Source organism: Bremia lactucae, assembly GCF_004359215.1.
Source record: "Bremia lactucae strain SF5 chromosome Unknown BlacSF5_NotPlaced_200_SHOA01000120.1_2678225bp, whole genome shotgun sequence".
Classification (NCBI taxonomy): Eukaryota; Oomycota; class Peronosporomycetes; order Peronosporales; family Peronosporaceae; genus Bremia; species Bremia lactucae.
Window position 1 is genome coordinate 714,210 of NW_027152213.1, and position 21,336 is coordinate 735,545.

Sequence of the window (21,336 nt, forward strand, 5' to 3'; positions counted from 1 at the left end):
CAATAGCCGCCTTTATGGCTGCTCACCTGACGCAACCTCATCCTAATATTAAGCACCGGTCATTCAAGTGCGCACTTAGAGATATTTAAATAGGCAGCCTATTGTAAATCTGCACTCGAATAAAAAGTTACATCGAGCGGCCAGATGCTTAAGTTTTTTACTTACGACGGTCGTTGATGGACCACAAGTGCAAATAAGTATAACGGCATTACGCAGCAGAACGGGAGAGTTTAATAGAAAAATAATAGATAGTAATTAAACGAAGGACCTGCAGACTCAAATTCAAATCGACTTTAACAGTTTGATGGTTCGCGATATTGACTGAATTTATGAGTGGGCTTGTGAAATGTGTAAAATTGGCTAATTTCACACTAATGCTTTAATTAATATTTTTTCTATCAAGTCAGTTGTAGTTTATAATGCCGCCGACGCCAGCAGAGCAAGAGCTACCGCACTTCTGGTGCCACGAGTGCAGTGCCACTGTAGACACGCAAGTTGACGATTCCACTGAGGAAGTCTGTTGTGAGCAATGTGGTGGCAACTTCGTCGAGGAAATTGAGGAGGTGTGCTGTATTTTTTAGGATTCCGTCTTGCTAAAATTTCTTAAGACTTTCATGGTCATAGGACGATTTGCCGCAGAACTTTCATGTCGACCAAGTGGAAGAAACGCATTCTCGAACACAGTCAGTGGTATCTGCCGAAAATACAAGAGCTGAGATTCGTAATGAGTTTGGAAGCACTCGTCCAATGCCACGGTTCGATTGGCATGATTTTGTGGCACTTTCGAAACGTTTTTTTTAATTATATTATCTTAAAGACCCACAGGTCGAGCTACCAGATTTGCAGCTAGCGATGATGGACAAAATGGTTTAACACCACTTCCTGAGTAGTGTTTGGCGTAGTTGTTTAAATTTGGAAACGCGCATCATTGGTTTTAATCGATGATGACCTTTTTGAGCAGTTTATTACAGTTTTTATCAACTGCAACGGGACGAAATACGCGCGTGGTGGGCAGTACTGGAAACCCTGTAGAATTTTTTGTCAGCGGGTCCGAAGATGGAGATCCTGTCGGCATTTTGGGTGCTCTTGGAGGCGTCATCCCCATGTTTAATAGCAATCCGGGTGACTATGCATTTGGCAACATGGCTAATGTGATCAACCAACTAATGCAAAATGATCCTAATCGGGTAAGTTGCTAAATTGCTTGTAGTGATGGGATTTTAAATTTGATGCTACTTTATTTTCAGCACGGAGCTCCTCCTACTTCAAAAGAGACCATTGATAAGCTGCCAAAAGTTAAAATCACGCAAATTGAAGTAGAGAATTGTGCAGAGTGCCCTGTTTGCAAGGATTCATTTGCTGTGGGCGACGACGTCCACCGTCTACCGTGCGAACATTTGTTCCATCCGGACTGTATTTTGCCTTGGTTAAAGCAGCATAACTCGTGTCCTCTTTGCCGTTTTGAGCTACCGACAGATGACCCAGAATACGAAAGGCGACGTGCTGTGTCTACCGCCACGTAAAGGTCATGAGCAAAGGCATTTCATCGTTTCCCTGATACAGAAGTAGTCCACAGAATGGTCGTGCCTCAGCGTCCCAACACAAGGAAAATGGCAAGTGATTTGTGCGATCTCTGATGCTTAAATCTAAACCCAGTTGCTGATGTGTCGGAAAGGGCATTTGCTGCACGACTGTATTCTGACTCGTGTTGATAGAAGTCGGAGGCAATAATATATCTAAAACTTAATAAGTTGTCGTGTGCCATGGTCACTTTTTTTGTTGAATTAGTGACGTTTTCTTGCTTGCATTTCTTAAGAAATTGCGTGGATATTGCAACTTTAGACTCGGCAACAATTTCACGTTTGCTTTTTGGAAGATATGCCTGAAATACTTTAGCTAGCTGGTAAGCTGGACACTTGCTCAGTTTTGTGTGGGGACAAAAACGTCGTCTTAGAAAAAAAATTGATTGTGAATCGATGTTCGGACCACGCAGATGAGCCACAATAAACTGACCTGAAAATATAGGTATCTTCTCCGTGAGAAGATTGTCTTGATTCCTCTTTGTTCATTGAGGTGATATTCTTCGCATCGAAGCTGCAAACTTTTCAGCCTCCAAAAAGTAGCGTTTTTAATTTTTTGCATGGGAGGAGCACGTAATTTTTTTAGAAGCTTGTGCAAAAATATTGCTGGCATAGAAGTTGGTGCAATTGTTGAGAATTTATAATGAAATCAATTGCATATGTTGGCGCAAGAATTTTAAGGTACTAGTGTGAAGCTGTGAAGGCGACATTTGTCCGAAAGAGCAATTACAAACGTACGTCAATAATCTGAAATTATAGATTAATTAATGACTTTCGAGCAAATGGGTGGCGATATCTACTTAAATCTAGCCAAGCTTTGCGAGCGCTCTCTGTGCGAAGTAAACAACATCGGTGTCGCCATCCTGCTGCAGTGCCGATAAACAAGGAGTGACAGTTGCTTCACGAATTTCTGCGTCAACTTTAGAGCCCAATACTTCAAGTGTTTTAGCCACATTGAATCGAATGTTCGGAACTGGATCCTGCATTAGCAAAAGCATTCGTGAAGTCAGTACCTTCATCACTGACCAAATACAAAAAGCCTCTCTACTAACTTGAGCAAGCTCCACGACCAAAGGAATGAGCAATGTCCGAATTGTTTCAGAATTCATAGCTTCGCTTAGCACTTTCATGGCATATAGAGACGTCAAGCGATGCAAGAAGTTGGCATTCGAGTGCATTGTGACAATCCGCGGCACTACACTCGTCCGAGCCCAATCTACGCCAAAATGCTCCGTTAATTTTTTTAAATTGATTGTCGCCGCTTCACGAATTGAAAACACATTGTCGACTAGCCACGCCATGCAGAGCTCCGACAACTGCTCCTCGAAGTATTCGCAACCCAATTGCGCAGCCAGCAGCGGGACATACTCGATAATCGCCAGTCGAATACGCCACTGATGATCTTCCGCAAGATGAACAATAGCAGGCAATAGTGACTGCGACAAAAGCTCAATGCCAATAATCTATTAGCAGCAAGTCGATATATCGTTAACATTCCTTTGAAACTCATTCACCATGATTATATACCTACCGCGTTGCCCTCCTCCAAGTTTGAGATAACATTAAGGCGCACTTCGGAATTTTGATCGTTTAGCAGCTTCACGATAAAAATCAACACATAGAATGTCAGCAAATATCAAGCGACTGCAAAATTTAATGCAACAGTCCCTTACAAGCAAGAATAGCGGCAAAAGGTGCTCAATGGTAAAATCCTTGCCCAAGTAAGGAGCTATATTCATTACCACCGATGCCAAAGCAGAGCGCACGTGGTCGGACATGTCACGCGAGAGCCGCTGGAAGCATGGCACGAGCTTTTCTACAATCCGCACAGGTTGCAAATGCTTTGCGATGCCAAGAATTTTAGACGTAGCTGCTGTGCGCACTTCAGCTTCGTTGTCTTCTAGTAACGATACGACCGAGTCGCAGAACGTCAAATTGATCGTCTCTACACTCAAAGCCTCACATATTTCGGGAAATCGGTTGGCGACGGACCACCGCACACGCCACGAACTATCACGGGCCATTTCGAAAATTTTCGGGAGCACTCGCGTCTGAAGTGCGTCTGCTGAAACCCGACAGGCTAGTGCCACCGCGTTATCAATCATGTGTATTCGTACCGAGTCCTGGCGGTCTGTGGCTAGCGCTAGAAACAAAGAAAGCATTTCTCCACTGGCATTCGGGCCGTCGATGACCGAAGCAAAGCCTCCTAGTGCAGCAGATGCAGCTTTACGCACCATTGGTGTATCGTCGCGACAAAGTTGACCAAACATGCCACGCAGCTCGGCCTGAATATCAGCAGAGACATGGGCATAGCCAACCTGAAATAGATTGCACGAAGCAATTCGCGATGTGAACCAGTCGCGCGTGACAAGACGACGCAAGACAGGAATAAAGTGCTCCGCGACGTGGCCAGAGTCCATGGCTTCGACCACCTTGCATATTGAGCGCACTGCCATATCCCGCACACAAGCTTCGTCGACTGTCGCAAGTGACTCGAGAGGCTTCAGCAGCAAATAGGCATGGGCTGGACCACCTATCTCATCCATAAAGTCACCAAGCTCTTCAGCCATCACCAGCAACACTTCATCTTCGTCATCTAGCGAGTCTAGTTATTGAAAACAAGTATGTATTGGCATCCATGTTCTAGAATTTATACAAAAAGCAGGACAAGTACCGTTCATAAATGGCAATAGCTCATTCTGCGTCCGCTCAGGTCCAAGCGCCTCCGCTAATACATTAAGGAATTCCATTGAACGATGCTGTATGTTAGCACGGGTGTCGTCTGATTCGATACGAAGACACTGGAGATGTACCAATAATGCGGATCTGGCGGATGGAGTTCAAACGCAACTGCACGTCTTCATGCTTGAGCTCGTCCACAAGGATTGCAATTGGGTAAAGACTGTTGTCTTCTGCAAGAAATGACACAAAACAGGTGAGCAATCCCTTCTTCCACAGTATTCTTGTTTGAAAGCACTACCAGAAACGGTGGCGGTCATTATGGAACACGATCAGGAGGGCAGATCTTCAGCAACTTCAGACGCTCTTGTGCAATTGCCAGGATACGAAGACAGTGCACCTATAGTATGCAGTGTTATGCGGAGGGCGCAAACTGATACCAAGGGGGTGACACCAAACACGGTCTTTCGTCACCGACTTTTCTGAGGTGTGACACTATCCTTAATAGGTAATAGGCAATAGGATCGCACCTTAATGCAATATTGACCAATTAAGGAAAAGCTGAAAGTTGGGGTCCCAGCTTTTCTTTAATCAGCTCCCCAACCATTATTTTTAATATATTAATCGAAAGTCGTGGCTTCAAATTAGTCAGGAGCAAAGTGGTTTAAGATGGCGTCAGTAAAGTAGTCGTCATAGACAGGAGGCTCCACGGATCGAATTTTTAAAGGAACCATCGATCTTATGCATCACCTGGTACCATCGGGCCCTCATGCGATCCTCGTGTGCTGGTAAAACGACGCCTATGGACGTCATCGCTGGGCGCAAGACTGGAAAAAAATTGGTTGCCAAATTTTACTTAATGGATCCCCTCGACCGATCCCGCTATCCGTCGATCCACTGGCTATTGCGAGCAGTTGGACATTTTCTCGGATTATGTTACCTTTCGTGATGCACTCACATTAAGGGCGTTCCTGCGTCAAGGTGCCGGCGTGTCCAATAATACAATTACTATTTGGTCAACGAATGTCTCGATTTGCTAGATTTGCACCCGATCGCAAACCAGATTATCCGTGGCAGCTCTGTGGAGCAGATGAAGCGATTGACAATCGGCGTGAGCTTACTGCTCATCCGAATGTACTGTTCCTTGATGAGCCGACAAGTGTCTGGATGCGCGTTCTGCGAAACTTAGTATGGATGGTGCTCGCAAGGATAGCAAACGCAGGGCGTAAAGTTGTGTACACGATTTATCAGCCATCTACCGGAGTGTTCAATGTTTTCGACAATTTGCTACTAATAAAGAGTGGTGGTAAGACAGTTTTTGCCGGTGAGCTTGGAAAGAACGCGAGTGCGGTAATTGCGTACTCCAAGTCAATCGTCGGTACGACGAAGCTGGAAGACAATCACAACCCCGCGACGTGGATGCTCGAGGTGATCGACACCGGTGTGGGCAACAACAACGGTGAGAAGACAGATTTTATGAGAGTTTTCCAGTTGAGCAAGAACAATGAAGTTGTTGTTGTCGAATTTAAAATGTGAGGGTGTGACTAGTCCATCGAAAGAGCTTGGTGAATTAGTCAAGTAGACCAAATGGTTCACAATATCAGAAAGCATACTGAATAATTTTTGGAATTTTGGTGTTTTACATGATCTCGAAAATTTTATGCTTCTAAATAAAACTCGCTCATGGTGGGTACAAAAAGAGCACTAAGATTCGCCTATTTGAAAGGTAAGCATACACTTCCGCAAAAGTTGGTAGAAGTAAAGCTGAATAAATTCATCCTTAGCTTGACATCCAAAGACTCACTAAGATGCATGCGCAAGAGCGCACCTCCGACCCTTGTCGCTTGTTTCCAGCTCAACTTCTCCCTCGTGCTCGATTTTCTGCCTTTCTTATCACGTTTTTTATGTTCCCAGGGGCAGTCACACCCATTAAAATACTCTCATGTAGATAATGAAGGTGTGTGGCTATAGCGATTCCCTAGTGTACTATAGGGCAGTTTGTCTTCTTCAATGCTGGTTAAATCAAAATTAGAATCTTTTGCAATGACTGTTGAGTCGATGCGTGATGAGCAAGAGCTAGATTGGTCTTTGCAACCATTCACGAAGAACGGTGTAAGCTTTGTTGATTCATGCAATATTTTTCTGGATGCCACTTTTCTTTAATAACCGAATTGTTAATTCAAATTCCGCCATCGGCAAAAACTCGCTCCAACTCGTAAATGAGTGGACGTCCGCGAATTAACGCTTCGAGGACACGATTTGTACGTTCTGGATGACCATTTGTTCCATGATGGATAGAAGTTGACATTTTCACCTATGTTCCAAGTGATATGAACACATATTGCCAAAATTCCGCCGTGAACAGGGAATTTCGGTCCGAAATCAGTTCCGCGGTAACGCATGCAGTCAAAATATCGTGTCAATAAAGACAAGAGCACAGCCTTCGTCTGTAATCGACTCCGGGACTACAGCAAGATTAACCATGTTGCTGAATCGATCAATAAACACAAGTATACCAATATTCTCGTGATCGTTTTCGGGGAATCCGAAGACGTAATCCATTGATACTGACTGCCATAGGTTACAATTTATACCTGTTCCGGGAGAGTGTTGGTAGTTAGTATAGGTTGCAACCTATACCTGTTCCGGGAGAGTGTTGGCAGTCAATATCAATGGATTGCGTCTTCAGCACGGAATGAAGGGCTAGACTTAACCCGTTGATAAACCTCGCAAGCAAGTATGTACTTGCGCAAGAACTCATACTGGCGAGGCCAGTAAACCTCGCGACTTCCGGTAACGTAAGTCTTCTCACACTCACGATGCCCACTGATTGGTGCATCGTGACACTCATACGCCATGCGCTATCGCAAATTATTGTAAGAGAAATGAAGACACGAAGTGCGTCGCCAGCACTGGCTTTACAATACAGTAAACCACTGCGTGTTGTATATCGATCTGATTAAGATCGATACGATGGTGACAGTCCCTTTAGGGATTGTTGTGATAGATTCTTAAGGTAATATATCAAGCTTTTAAAAGTCTTGTCTTATTATAGTCTCTTCTGACGTCGGCAATGAATGTTGACAAAAAACAATGATTCTTGCACCAGTAGACTTATCATCACTAATGTTTTGCGCAATTGGCTCAAAATCAGGCTGGCGCAAAAGCGCATCCGCTACGACGTTAAGTCGGCCTGGCTTGTATTCCACGGAGAGGTTATACTTTGTGAAGAAAGACAACCCTCTCGCCATTCTTTGCGAAAGCTGTGAGCTTTTCGGCCGTGCGTAAAGATGCGTGGCCCGTATAAACAATGAACGGTCTATCTCCCAAGAGATAGACCCTAAACTTAGCCAGTGTATAATTCATGGCATGAGTTCCTTGTCATGCACTGGGTAACTGCGTTCAGCCCGCTGAAGCTGACGCGAATGATAGCAGACGACATGCTCTTCGCCGTCTGTGTTCAATTGCATTAATCTACAGCCGCTTGTAAAATCGCTGGCGTCGCAGACCACATGAAATGATCTGTCTTGGTCAACAATTACTAAGAGCAGTGATTGCATCAAGCTTTGCTTATTTTCTTTATGCGAACGCTGAGAATCAGCGACCTGTGACCATTTTACTTAGTTTTAACAGCAAGAAAAATGTACTGTCATTTCGGCATAACGATTATACGCCGATAAGCCGATTAACTTAGGGACTCCCTGTATATCAACTGGGACGGCCAATCTGATCGCGTTTATGCAATTGAACACATACGGCGCAGAGCGTGGCGTCTGCTATCAGTATATTTTCGGGATCAGGGCGTACACCGGGATTCCCAAGATGCACCTTAGAAGTGGTATTTCGATTGCAGCGAATATCCCCTTCTTGAGATTTGCATACAGCTTATGCTTTTTAGACGTGGGTTAGATGTACCTTAACGTTCAACTTTCCGTTCATGGCTATGTTATTTACAAAACCGTCATCAACATAACTCTGTTCGCAATCCCGCACCGATCTCAACGGAATGGTTACACAGCTGTTGAATTTTGCAGGGACATCACTAACCCCTGTGGCATTACTATCCACTACCACATCATTCCGCTTCGGGGGCTTACTGTCGTGAACGGGACATCCTGCTCACTCACACATAAGGATCTGATAAAAATCCATCCATCCGATCCATTGAAGAAAATATAGCACTCTTCGACATACTATCAATGATTACGTCTTTTCGTGGTATCGGCGTGTAAGCCGGTACCGTTGCAGCGCTCAATTCACTGAACGCATGCACAATCCGCCACCCCCGGTTGCTTTACGCACACAGAGAAGGTCGGAGAGCTATGTGGGGAGGTTGACTCCTTCACATGGTTCGCTGCTAAGCGATTGGCAGATAAATTGTTGATCACTAATACTTGCTCACGAGGCAGTGTCCACTGCTGCATGACACAGTATTTTGAACCTGGTATTAGGTCGATTTCGTGTCAAGTGCCTTTATCCTTAGGCAACTCGCACAGTACCGAAAGAAAGCTACATCCTTGAATTCGTTCAGATCCTTACATGAAGGATTTGTCTTTAAAGACTCCCAAAATTGAGACGTAAAACGTTGAATCCGAGTCTTCTCATCGAGGACACTTTCGTTTTTCGATGAGCTGGTGAGAACCCGTTCTTTATCTGGAAATGCTATTGCCGACCGGAAATCGGCCACGTACTTGCCATCTGCGAGTACGCAGATCTGCTTGACTTGCCACTACGCAGATCACGCAAGAACCTTTTTAGTTCCACCGTTGGCAATTGAGTTATCTCTGAAGTTAACTTCGAAGGCGCTATCAGATCAAGTGTGTATGCGCCTTCAGCTGATTCATTAATGACTAATATATTCAATGTCTCAGTTTCTTCCTTGGAACTTAATTCCAAAGGTCTCTGGGGACTTATTCTCTCAGGTTCTTGAAAACTTAACAACTTAAGTATTCGGGACACATTCCGTTATCTATTCGAGGGGTATCTTCCCCAACTGCCTCGAGCTGTGATTGCACAACCACAGCGAGACCCCCTCCGATCGACTCTACAGTCGATCTTGAAATTTTGCAGTGTCTCTTATAGACAAGCATTGTAAACTTTTTTAATGTAACTCTATTCGCAATCATCCTTCTTTCGATCCGCTCGACTTAATCGAGTGGTCGCCCTTAGACGCTACCGGTGTTTGTGCATAGCCGTCGATAACTAACAATACAGTATGATGGGTTGTCACACTGAGATCTTGTGCAGTCGTGCTAGTAATCAAACGACATGGGAGGCCATTCTTAATGTAACTCAATACGCAACCATCCTTCTTTCGATCCGCTTGACCTAATCGAGTGGTCGCCGTTCGACACTACCGGTGCTTGTGCATAGCGGTCGATAACTAACAATACAATATGATGGGTTGTCACACTGTGATCTTGTGCAGTCGTGCTAGTAATCAAACGACATGGGAGTGAATCCACACGCTTGTGGACGCGCCAAGATGCTTATCAGATGGCCATCCGATGAACGAGAGACAGGCTTGATGCTGCTAATTAATGCGTGGCGCGTACTTTCTGAGCCATGACTTTCCAAGGATGACATCGAATTTGTCATCCAAATTCAGTACGATGAAAACGCCATCGAGCTCTGTATGTATTGGATACAAACCACACATTTCTTAACTGTTGCAGATACGCCTGTTGCTAATCGCACTGCCATCTTCGTTAGAGGTATATCGCGCTCAACGACTTGAGCCTATGATCTTCAAGTGGTTAGCGTCGAATGATATTGTTCGACGTTCTAGGGACTTAAGTTGCAACTTGTTTGCCACTTTGAATTCTAAGGTGATGAGGTTAACCTCGTCGCCAGGGGCACTTACACACAATGACTGTGTGTGTGGAGCACTTTTTGTCAATCGACCTGCATATCTTCTTGACGCTGCTGGATAGCAGGGCGCTCCGAACTTGCTGACCCCGACCGTTTTTCTACAATCCACCTTGCCGTTGCGATTCGCGACAACGTCGAATTGCACACGCAGTAAGAGAGGTGGCTAAGCTCTGCGAGGAGTACGAAAAGTCGCACTGGATTGCAGCCAAGCGGATTCTAAACTACTTAAGAAAAACGCAAGACGTTGAAATATTATTCGACAGCGCTAGCAAAGGAGAGTAATTGGCTTTGTTGATGCTAACTAGGCTGGCGACTTGAACACGCGACGATCGACAACAGGCTATGCTTTCTTTTTGAACGGTAACGTCATTTTGTGGATGTCCAGCGGCAACGAACAGTGGCAACTTCGAGTACAGAAGCCGAGTGCATGAGTCTTTACAATGCAGTTAGGAAGTGATCTGGCTCCGACGACTGCTCAAGGGCTTAAAGTGATGCGACAACGATTTATCAAGACAACTAAGGATGTATCGCACGGCGAAGAATCCGGTCTACCAATCAAGGACCATACATATCGCCTTTGGATACCACGTTATCCGTGAGGGAATGGGACGAAGATTTTGAGCCGGATTACAAGTCTACTGAAAACATGGTAGCCGATGGCTTGACCAAGGTGCTTGCAAAAGAAAAACACAACAAATTAGTTGCGAGTCATAAGCTACTCGGTCCTTTTGACAATGACAACCATACCAACCATACTTTTCATGCTTAGCAGCTACAGCATTACAATAATTTGTCAGACGGATGATGCTATTGGAGATAATAGAGGTAAATTACCAATGGAAAAAAGCCCAAAGCTAAGAGTGGGCCCGCAAAAAAATGTCTATGAATACACCGTGCTTCCCTAACTACCGTTGCGTGGCAAATAAGCGCCAATTTTCTCGTGCCCATGTGTTAATCGCTTCATTGCTAGTGACGGAACGTTCTAGCCCCGTTACTCCTGGTAGCACTTATTAGCCCTTCCCATGCCCAAGTTTGGGATGAGCGAATCATCGTATTTCGACGCTCCAAATTTGCTTTTGGAGCATGCGACCTTCCCCCATCTCACTAGTGATGAGTGAGATGCCTTCAGTCGCCTTGCGGCGAAATCGGGAGAGAGGAACGTCACGTCGCTAATAAGATCACCGATCCCCGACGTACGTCGTCTCGCCATTTATGAGTTAAATGCTCGCGAGCTCACCGAATCCAACCGGCGAGGTTTAGATCCCTCGCGATCTTCACGAAACGTTTCCGTGAAGATGAAATCCTCCTTCTACTCAAGAAACGATAAAGATCGATTGTCGCTGAATGGATGGTTCCGAGTAGTCGACATCGCCATCGCATCGAGACTCTCGAGTCGCCCCAGCTGAAGGTCTGCTTCCTGCTTTCCCGTCTCTCCGGGAAAGCCAAGGAATAGGCCCTTGCTAAGCTCGTCGTGGACGAGCACGCGTTCCCACCCTAGATGCCATCCAGCATGACCACCTTCTTGCGTTCGAGCGACCGCAAGAGGAGAAAATGGTGCGCTCAAGATTCCTATCCATGCAACAGGGTACAATGGCGCCGCGCTACTACATGCAAAATGGCTCGCCATCTGGCATCGTGTATCATTACACATCCCATGGACACGTGCACACAAGTGATTTTTTTAATGAACGGTATGCGTGAGGGGCAGACCCGCTTGTCGCTTGAGCGTGCGGAGCCTGCCACATTGAAGGAGGCCTTCGCCATTGCTCTCCGCGAGGACTTTAGGGTCATTAAGGCTTATACCAAGCCTTTGGTTTTCACCGTTGCCCGTCCCTCTGGTCCGGAACCATTAGAGGTCGGCGCGATTGAGTAGTCGGGCGACCGACGACGTGCGACTCCCTATGAGGGTGACACTCGCAACGGGCGTCAAATGGTTTGCCCTCGCTGTCGAAAGCCAGCGCATCGCGCGGCTGAATCCCGCGCGCCAGCGCCGATATCGGCGAATGTAGGAGACGCCTATCCTGAGGGCGCTGCCACGTCCGTACGTCAAAAATTGGACGGGACCAGTAGGTGCAGGGCGCCCTACTGGTTGGAACGGAGGTCTGGACCCACCGGTGGCAGCCCGACTTCCAGCCTCCCTGCGCTGTGTCCACCGTTAAATACCACCACGGCTTTTCGTGATTCCAGTCTGATTATTGTTAACTTACATGTCGCCGGTGTCCGTTGACCTCTACGAGCGCTCCTGAACTCAGGAGCGTCGAGCAATTTCTTTCGTGAAACCTTTTTATCGATGCTGCCTCCCAGCATTCCGGTCTGCGAGAGGCCTGGTCAAGTCATCGTCCAGCTGGCAGACGGGAAACCACATCGTGTATCGCGGCGCGAAGTGTCGTAGCCGTATACGTTTGAAGGATTTCACAGTAGTAATGATCTCTTAATTATCGCCATGAACTATGCATTCGATTGCATCCTGGGCATGCCATAGTTAGCACGTTAAAACCCTTACATTGACTGTTCGCCATATCAGTGATACTTTGACGCAAGTTCCACGTCAGTGGAGTGTTTCTCTTCGCATCCCCAAGTGACTGGCCCAATATCACAGTCGTTGATCCTGATCCCACGACGGGTGCGGTTCACAAAGCGAGCAATGGCACTCTCTCTACTGCTGGTCTGTTCTTCTGGACACAAGTGACAAAGACTCCTCGCTTCCCAACGAGAAGAGCGATGCGAATGAGCAGTGGCTCCCGCAAGAGGATGACGCAGTTGAGGATGGATGCTTGCGCGTTAACAATGCGGTTGAACAGGGGTTCCCGTACGTGCATGCCGTGGTTGAATTTGGCTTCTCATCTGCAGCCATCGTGGTTGAGCAGGGGCTCCCCACGAGTATGACGTGGACGTATCCACGCGAGAAATGAATGATCGAATCGGGGTTCCCATCATCACCCACTGTGATCGAACCAAGGTTCCATATGGGCAATTTGCGGTCGAGCAGGGGTTCCCACACGAGTCTACGGCGGCCGAGCAGGAGCTTCCGTATCAAGTGTCGACGGTCGAGCATGGATTACTCCCGTCACGTGTTTGCGGCATCATGGATGAGGACATCCAGTGTCTAGAGGGGGTGAGGGTTCATCACGGCCGAGGTGGCATCATACTGATGACAATGTTGGCGGTTGGCCAGGGCATTTGGGTCAAATCCCTTCTAATGCACGTGAAGTGACACGTTAACGTTCGCTGGAGTTGAGTTACCTAACTCCTTGTCGGATGTAAAATTAGACACAATGTCTTGTATAGAACCAATACAGGCTGGAAAACCCGGGGACGTGAATGTCCCGGCCTCGAATAGGCGTATTGTCTCCATCCAAGACAGGATGGACACGAAGCCCAACAGAGTGATACGAGTGAGCAATTACATACGCTTGTAAATGGTGAAACCGGTAACATTGAGGGAGAAGTTAGCCTTGCGGCAGTCCCTTCGTTACATGCTCTTTTAGAGCTAGACGAATCGTCTATTGATGAGTGCGGCCGAGCCTTAAAGGCTGGCGACTTATTTGAAATGGTGGTCATTCGACCAACAATTGAGTTAAACTCATCGTCACTTCTAGACGAAGCTGTCCTGGATGACACAAAAGCTGTACTTAGTGCGCGAAATGGGTCATCAATCCTTAAAGATCCTACGGATCCCTTTTATTCCTTGATTAAGGGATACCAATATGTGGTTATAATAATCCGTCATCTGTTCTATCTCCGGCTATAGGTGCTCGTCATGAAATTGTCTTGGTTCCGGGAACCAAATACTGTATCACAGGACAATGGCCTTTACCAAGGGAGCAGTGTGACGTCATTGACGATTACTTACGTGCTTAGCACGAGGCTGGGATGGTACGAGAGAGCAAATCTCCTGATTCGACACCGACATTTTTGGTGTCGAATGTGGAGACTTGCTATGTCAAAAAGCCAAATGGTGAATGGCATATTGTACGTGCTTATAAAAAGCTTAATGCTGTCACTATACCAGCACAAACCCCCATTCCTAGAAAGATGTTCTTCAGAACAATATGGTGGGATGTACAGTGTACAGTGCATTGGATTTAGTCGATGGTTACCACCAATTGCTCATGAGAGGTAGCGATATCCCGCTTACAGCGGTTAGCACCCCAAGCATCATGTTATGGGAGTGGCTGGTTATGCCACAAGGGCTTTCCAACGCCCCGGCAACATTTAATCGTCTAGTGACGCAACTGTTTCGCCCTCATCGAGGTTATGCACAGACTTATTTCGATGACATTTTTGTCCATAGTCGTGCGGAGCAGGGTCGGTCGGATATGGACAACCATTTCGACCATTTGCGAGCAGTGCTCGGTGCTAGTGTATGTGCACAAATAAATTGTATGCCAATGCATCTAAATACATTTTTGTTATACGAAATTCTTTTTTTGGGATGCTTCATTGGAAAGCGAGGCCTTAGAGCGGATCCCGCTAAGGTAAAAGCCATAGTAGACTGGCCGGTTCCTTAAAACCAAAAGGATTTGCGTAAGTGGTTGGGTCTCGCTAATTGGTTTCCCAAATTTGGCGAGAATTACGCTGATATGGCTAGGCCATTATCTAATCTCCTTAAAAAGGATAAATAATGGTGCTGGACTAGCACTAAAAATGCTTTTCGAGCAGTTAAGGATAGTCTAATCCATGCCCCGATTCTGGCACTGCCAAACCCAAATTGGCGTTTCAGTGTCGTCTGTGACGCATCAGATTTTGCCATTGGCAGTGCTCTGTTACAAACAGATGTTGATGGGCAGGAACGTGTTATTGCGTTTGTGTCTAGACAGCTGAAAGCTGCGGAAAGAACTACCCAGTTCATGACAAAGAGTTACTTGCTACGAAGTATGCTCTCGTCATACTCCGAGTTCATTTGCTCGGCTCTAAGCCGTTTGTGATATATACAGATCACGCGTCATTACGCACGGCGACTAAGCCGCCCCATCTCTCACAGAGAATGGCCCGATGGCTATCCTTTTTCGCGTAATACAACTTCGAGGTGAAGTATAAGCCCGGCAAGCAGAATGCTTTGGCCGATGCGTTATCACGCAGGTCGGATTATGAACTTTCTCATTTAACGACTATCTTGTCGCCTATTCCTGAATTAATCCGTTCGGCTTACGCCAAGGATGTACAGTGTGTAGCTCTGGGACGAGCTTTAGAGAACTCTGATTCAGGTATTAAATTGCCGGCACGTTTGCGTGCACGGTTACATCGATATTCTATCGTTAACGACCTGTTGCTTTATTGCACAGACATCGCGGACCCTCCGCGTGTCGTTGTACCTCATGATGAGGAATCGAAGTTCCGAATCCTCTATGAGGCACACGATACTGTCCTCGGTGGTCATCTCGGTAGAGGAAAGACCTACGGCTCCATCATTCAGAGCTATTGGTGGCCCAAACTTTATAAATGGATCAGCACATATGTTCGCACATGCGAAACGTGCCAACGGGTCAAACCCTCGGCACATGCTGCTGCGCCACTGGCGAGTCTTCCCGTCCCCATAGGATGCTGGGAGTCCATTAGTATGGATTTTGTTTTTGGGCTACCGAAAGTTTCAGCCGGTAACTCCGGTATAGTTGTCTTTGTTGACCGTTTGAGCAAAATGGCTCACTTAGTGGCCGTGCCGGATTTCATTGATGGAGAGGGTACAGCTAAGCCGTTTATCGATCGCGTGTTTCGACAACATGGTTTGCCAGTGGCAATTGTCTCTGATCGGGATCCCCGTTTCACGGGTAAATTCTGGAAATCAATTTGCCGAGTGCTTGGCAACAGATTGGATATGTCCACTGCGGACCATCTGCAGACCGATGGTCAAACCGAACGTGTCAATCGCGTCATTGAAGACGTTTTACGTAGCGTGTGTGCTCAGACACCAAAGCGCTGGAGCTCAATGCTCCCAGTAGTGGAATTTGCGTTAGATAACGCTGATCATGCCTCTACAGGCTATACTCCGTTTTATATAAACGGTCTTACCCACCAGCTCGTTCCACTAACAATACCACTGCGTGGTTCAGGGCTTGGTGGGGAAGAATTAGCCGATAGGCTTGCTGATATCAGCCTTGTTACCTTTCGGAAACAAGTAAGCGAGTTTCTCGCGACGCGATTTAGTATCTTAAGACATGTAAGGGATACGATGGCTGATGGCCAAGACAAAAAAAAAGAACAACCAGATGCCAACGCAGAAACTGTATGAATCCTTATATGGTCGAAGACGGAGTTTTACTAAACACTAAAAATCTACCTACCAACTTGGTTTCTGCGGTCTTCAAGACCAAATTGCGCCCGCGCTTTATTGGACCATTTACGGTCGTGGTCAAGAAGGGCCTAGCTTATTCGCTAAACCTTCCTAGCAAGCTGCGTACACACCCAGTGCTCTACGTTGGCTTGCTTAAGCCATATGGGGACCCTTCCCACGTGGACTTAAAGGCGCTTGCACCGAGACAGGCGGTCGTGTCGCAGATTGCTGCACCCTCACCAGGATGTTCAGCTGGCCCTCTGAACGAGGTTGCGGACGCTTCAGCGTTAAAAGAAGGTTCGAAACGCCTCAAAAGAGCTTTCGACCCGAGCAAGGACCTTAGAGCATCAAATGCTTTCACCGAAATTTAGGCTTTCTCCCGCGCTGCTTGATGCGCGGGTGGACCTTCAGTGTCACGTGGAGAAATTTGTAAAGCGACGTCGTTGTAAGGGTCAATACCCGTATCTGGTGAAGTGGTTAGGGTACCCCTCTTCTGAAACGCTTGGGAGTTTGAGGTACCTCTTCGGCAAGATTACCCGTACGCCGTTGACGATTTTGAGCGCCAAGCTCAGGGTCAACTCGCGCCAAACGACGCTTCCCACCACTAAACATGGGATTAGGTGGATCTATAGCCTTAGTGCGGCTTCGATCCATGGTTGTACGGTCAACCAAAGCACTGAAATATCGGCTAGGCCTTTCTTCGTTTTGTGACATAAATGCCGAACGTAACTGGCCTTTGGCCTTAAGCTTAGCGAAATCGAAGCGAAGCTTCCGTTCCAAACGAACATTTCCTCTATCCGCAGATTCTCTGATATTCCAAATATTACGAAGTCGGCGGGCCCGGTGGACCCAGTTCTCAAATGAGACTTCGTTTTCACTCCTTTTTTCGTTTGGAAACAAAACGATCGGAATTCCCTCATGGAGGTCACTGAAGCCCCACGGGCTTGATCACGTAAACGCGTCAGATACTGGCTTTGCGTCATTACCTTTGGCGTAAGGTGTTGCTCATGGAGAGCGTCGCGGGCAGCGATCTCTTCTGGCGTTCTCGCCGCGGCACCGGAGGTCCCGACGGCCAATCTGTGACCCACGATCTCTTTGAGACGCTCGTCCGCACTAAGCGAAGTGAATCTATATTCCCTATGAACTTTAGCTTTCGCTATCTCGGCAGCTCGACGACGAGCTTGTTTCTCTATAAGTATTGCCAGCTCTTGCTCTCCATCGAGCGGGTTCGTAATGATGTTGGAATCAGGGTCCTGTGTCCTGCTCAATGCAGTTAAGACATCTGCGGCACCACGTTCTGGGAACGGATTCGGGGCCCGCCGACGTTCTTCCGGAGGAGAAGGCGTGAAAGAGCGACGCTCTATCTCCTCATTCTCTGATGAAGAGTGACTTTAAAAGTCAACCATTCCATCATCGTCGAGGAAGGTGCTAAGAGTGTGTGACTCACTCTTGATTGTCATGGGATAAAGGACAGAAAAACGCAACTAAACGGTTAGCTGTTTAGGTTCCAACCTTAAACAGGAAACGAATCGAATGTTGTCACTCGATGTCAACAATCTGATGGGGAAGGGTGTAATGGGGCACACATCCGTTGGAGAACCGTTGTTGTGGTACATTTACTTTATGGGTAAAATACCCTTTTATCTAATTCTAAAAAGTTGATTACTTAAAATCCCATTTATTATGGGTAACAAATGTTGTTGCCGCCAGAAAGGATTATGGCGGCCGTAATCTGTTCTTAAATTAGCTAGAGTAAGGTTTTAGATTTAAAAAATCAAACTAAGTGCAGTTCCTTCTTTAATTTTAAAGCGTTAAGTGCCTTCCTAAGGCCTGCGCATTGATCAAGAGATAGAAGCCTTTTTAAGGTATAGAGATAGAAGCCTTTCTAAGGTATATTGTAGGCATGTCGTAATGCGGCCATGCTCTACTTAGACACACTCTAGCACGGCGAGGAAGCGGATAGACAGCTTCTCTTGCGTGCAGTGAGGTAGTTGTGGTGGGCGCCTTAGCGACCACACCCAACGCACTAAGTACTTCAGTTAAGTGTCGTCACGAGAGCGGTAAATCCGGCTCCTCGTGCGCACTTACTAAGTAGAAAGTAGTTTTCAGACTGATTCATATTTAATCGCATTAAATACAAATACCTATTTTTTACCAATCAAAATGTCATCTCAATAGATAACACTTAATATGTATTGCGAGCGTATCTTTCTAGATACCTCGCGTAACGGATGACGCTAGCCGTCATCATGGATAAAATTAGCCGTCATACCTCCTAATGTAAATGCACCTATGTGCATCACATATAGAGGGGTTGGTCACAAATGTGAACCACACCCGAGTGCTGGGTCTAGTTACTATTATTTAGTAAGTGACCATTTCCTTAAGTACATCAAATGTACTTAACGGGGACTGTGTAACATTAGGGCAACTTTAGCCCGTTACATCATTCCCCATTTAAGAACGAATTTACATTTTAAAATTCGTCAAAGAGAAAGGAGGAACTGCGAGCTGCTTAACGCGCCGCTAGTTCTCTCGTTCACTCTAGCGACCTGTGTCTCCATACACGGCACCCAAGATGCCACCTAAAAGGGGTCACGTTGGTGGGTCGTCTGCGAAGACGCCCACTCAACCTCGCACTAAGCGAACGCGCCGCGTTAACACGCCGGCAGAGTCCAATGCCTTAGTCGAAACGCCGACAGCTACTGCTGCTGACGAGTTAACGGGGCTTAAGGATCCATTCCACTTTAACAGTGAGGATGCTGGTCCATCGCTGATTGTCGACTACATTGTGTCGACATCGTTGCCGTCACCTCATAGTAGTAATGCGGACAACGACCTCATGAGAAAGGATGATGGCGCATTATTGCCCATCCAAACTTCTCTCATGGCTCACAACATGGAGACAGCAACATTTACGAATGCTGTCTCGTCGTCTACGCTGGATAGCGCAGCGACAGGTAAATAAGAGCGCTGCCCATAAAGGCGCAGCCGCTTCTCCGTTGGGTATTACCACAACGCCTTATGCTCAGACCATAGCCTATCATGGTTCTGACATAGAAGATTCTTAGCCTAAAGCTTCACCGACGACACGTGAACGTGCTCAGTCGGTGTCACAACCAGTCGTTTTGAACGTGGCTATGTGACGGCTAGCATATCACTGATACCCCCTCCATCTAAATGGCCTCGTTTAAACGGGCCAAGAGCGTCGCTCCTAGAGCGCGCTCTTATTGACGCATATAACTATTATGGCGTCTTTAAGTCATGGAATGCTCAGGGAAAATCGCTTAGGCGTATTTTCCCGATCCCGGTCGTGTTGCGCTCAAATCAAACGCCCTACCAGTACGAGGTGGAATTCTTGCGCCGTATTCGTCCGCATTCCGATGCGATGAAACAGCGGTCGCAGCGAATTAATTTCGCCCGCTTGCGTGTGAAAAAAATCATGGGCATTACTGTACCCCCCCCCGTTTCTTCTCACAACGCTACTTCTGCTAGTCCGTTTGGACTAGCGAAGAGGCCTCAGCTGGTGCTCCTTTTCATAGGCAGCCACCAAGCCGGGCACATCAATACGTAGGGTATCGATCGGTTCCCAAGAGTCGAAACGCTTCGAGTAACCTTTCCATTGGACGAGAATCTGATACCCTTGCCTCACGGAGCGATGGGCAAGCAACTTTCCAACAAGAAAACGTTGATTCCCACCCGCATCCATTAGTGCAGGCGGCACTCGATAGGAGTGGCGATCTCGACCACCTACTCGCGGCTGCCTTACCTTCGTCCGTTCAGTCGCATGCGTTAAACGCTGCTGAACGACGTATTGCGGATCTCGAGGGTAAAGTCTTGCGACTGACCTCGGATCTCGTTGATGTCCGAGCGAAGGCTCGTCAGGGTTATGAACGCCTGAAGACTCGCTTGGACCTTTTGAGACGATAATGCTGAGAAATCTGCGTTACTCGCGTGATGTTCCTCGCTCTTCGAGTCCTGTTCGTAGTGGGGAGGAGTGGATCGGCTGATAGTATTTCGCTTTCTCCGTCTCCCACACCAGAACGACGCTCGACTCACAGTCGGCGTCACCATCGGTCTCCTTAGACGGATGGGAGTATGTGACCTCATTTGGGTCTACATACCGTTTTAGACGACTCACGTAAATACGGAGTGCGTCTTCATATACGGGGGAAGGGTGAGCCTATAATCTAGGTCTCCAACCTCTTCTACCACCGTAAAAGGCCCAATGAAACGCGGCAACAACTTCGTAGTACCTCCAGGAAGTACAAAAATTACATATTTAGGTAGACAGTATTTGATAGTACTTTTTCACCCACTTTAAAGCGTTCATTATTTTTGCGACCATTTCGGTCCGCATATTCGTTTTGCTTGTCCGGTGCGCTTACCATTGCGCCACGGACTTTACGTGTGATGGCTAATCGCTTATCCACAAAGCGTTGAGCCTCGCTCACGCTTTTAGCATCAAACTCGCCTATGATACCGCCGAGAGGTCGTTCATAAAGCGCAGATTTTGTTGACCACTGCTAAACTAACAGGGTCACTAGGGTAAGTTTCAGTCGTTGAGATGTAACCCTCGCGGGTCATCGTCATATTGACGAGACTATGTCCTTCTTTCGCACCGAGCATAGTGAGGGCCCTCCCCACTAAGACCCGGGCTGCGCACAAACAAGACTGGCGTTCGAGGATGGCGTAGTCCGTTCATATAAAACGGTTTCTCACCCTTTTTGGCGTGGACACTGTTATTTATAGCAAACTCCACGAAGGTAATTGCTTGCTCCACTCTTTGGGAGTTGCTATAGTGCGTAAGACATCCGCCACGACCCGATTGGCACGTTCTGTTTGGCCATCGGTCTGGGGATGATCTGCGGTCGACATGTGGAGCTTGCTACCTAGCAGCTCGAACACATGTCGCCAAAAACCAGACGTAAAACG

The 21,336-nt window shown here is 47.0% G+C and overlaps 2 protein-coding genes across 2 annotated transcripts; one reads left to right on the forward strand and one right to left on the reverse strand.

Moving 5' to 3' along the window:
• The first annotated feature begins 434 nt into the window (after nucleotides 1–434).
• CCR75_000452 (uncharacterized protein) lies at nucleotides 435–1,774 on the forward strand. The gene is made up of 4 exons (XM_067958559.1): nucleotides 435–563; nucleotides 625–755; nucleotides 818–1,187; nucleotides 1,248–1,774. The coding sequence occupies exons 3-4, from the start codon at nucleotides 942–944 to the stop codon at nucleotides 1,521–1,523; spliced, it is 522 nt and encodes a 173-aa protein (XP_067814352.1). The 5' UTR covers nucleotides 435–563; nucleotides 625–755; nucleotides 818–941; the 3' UTR covers nucleotides 1,524–1,774.
• A 525-nt stretch (nucleotides 1,775–2,299) lies between these two features.
• CCR75_000451 (uncharacterized protein) lies at nucleotides 2,300–4,714 on the reverse strand. Its single transcript, XM_067958558.1, has 7 exons — nucleotides 4,558–4,714; nucleotides 4,394–4,492; nucleotides 4,255–4,308; nucleotides 3,254–4,185; nucleotides 3,112–3,177; nucleotides 2,633–3,043; nucleotides 2,300–2,560 (listed from the first exon to the last, which is right to left on the reverse strand). The coding sequence occupies exons 1-7, from the start codon at nucleotides 4,577–4,579 to the stop codon at nucleotides 2,387–2,389; spliced, it is 1,758 nt and encodes a 585-aa protein (XP_067814524.1). The 5' UTR covers nucleotides 4,580–4,714; the 3' UTR covers nucleotides 2,300–2,386.
• Between the last annotated feature and the right edge of the window lie 16,622 nt (nucleotides 4,715–21,336).

What these genes read in the sequence shown, in the direction of transcription:
- CCR75_000451 (XM_067958558.1), bottom strand. Translation starts at nt 4,579, where the DNA reads ATGACCGCCACCGTTTCTGGTA. An exon ending in GACCGCCACCGTTTCTGGTA is followed by an intron (nt 4,493 to 4,557) that starts GTGCTTTCAAAC and finishes CATTTCTTGCAG; the next exon opens with AAGACAACAGTCTTTACCCA. An exon ending in CCGCCAGATCCGCATTATTG is followed by an intron (nt 4,309 to 4,393) that starts GTACATCTCCAG and finishes TTAATGTATTAG; the next exon opens with CGGAGGCGCTTGGACCTGAG.
- CCR75_000452 (XM_067958559.1), top strand. Translation starts at nt 942, where the DNA reads ATGATGACCTTTTTGAGCAGTTTATTACAGTTTTTATCAACTGCAACG. An exon ending in TGCAAAATGATCCTAATCGG is followed by an intron (nt 1,188 to 1,247) that starts GTAAGTTGCTAA and finishes CTTTATTTTCAG; the next exon opens with CACGGAGCTCCTCCTACTTC.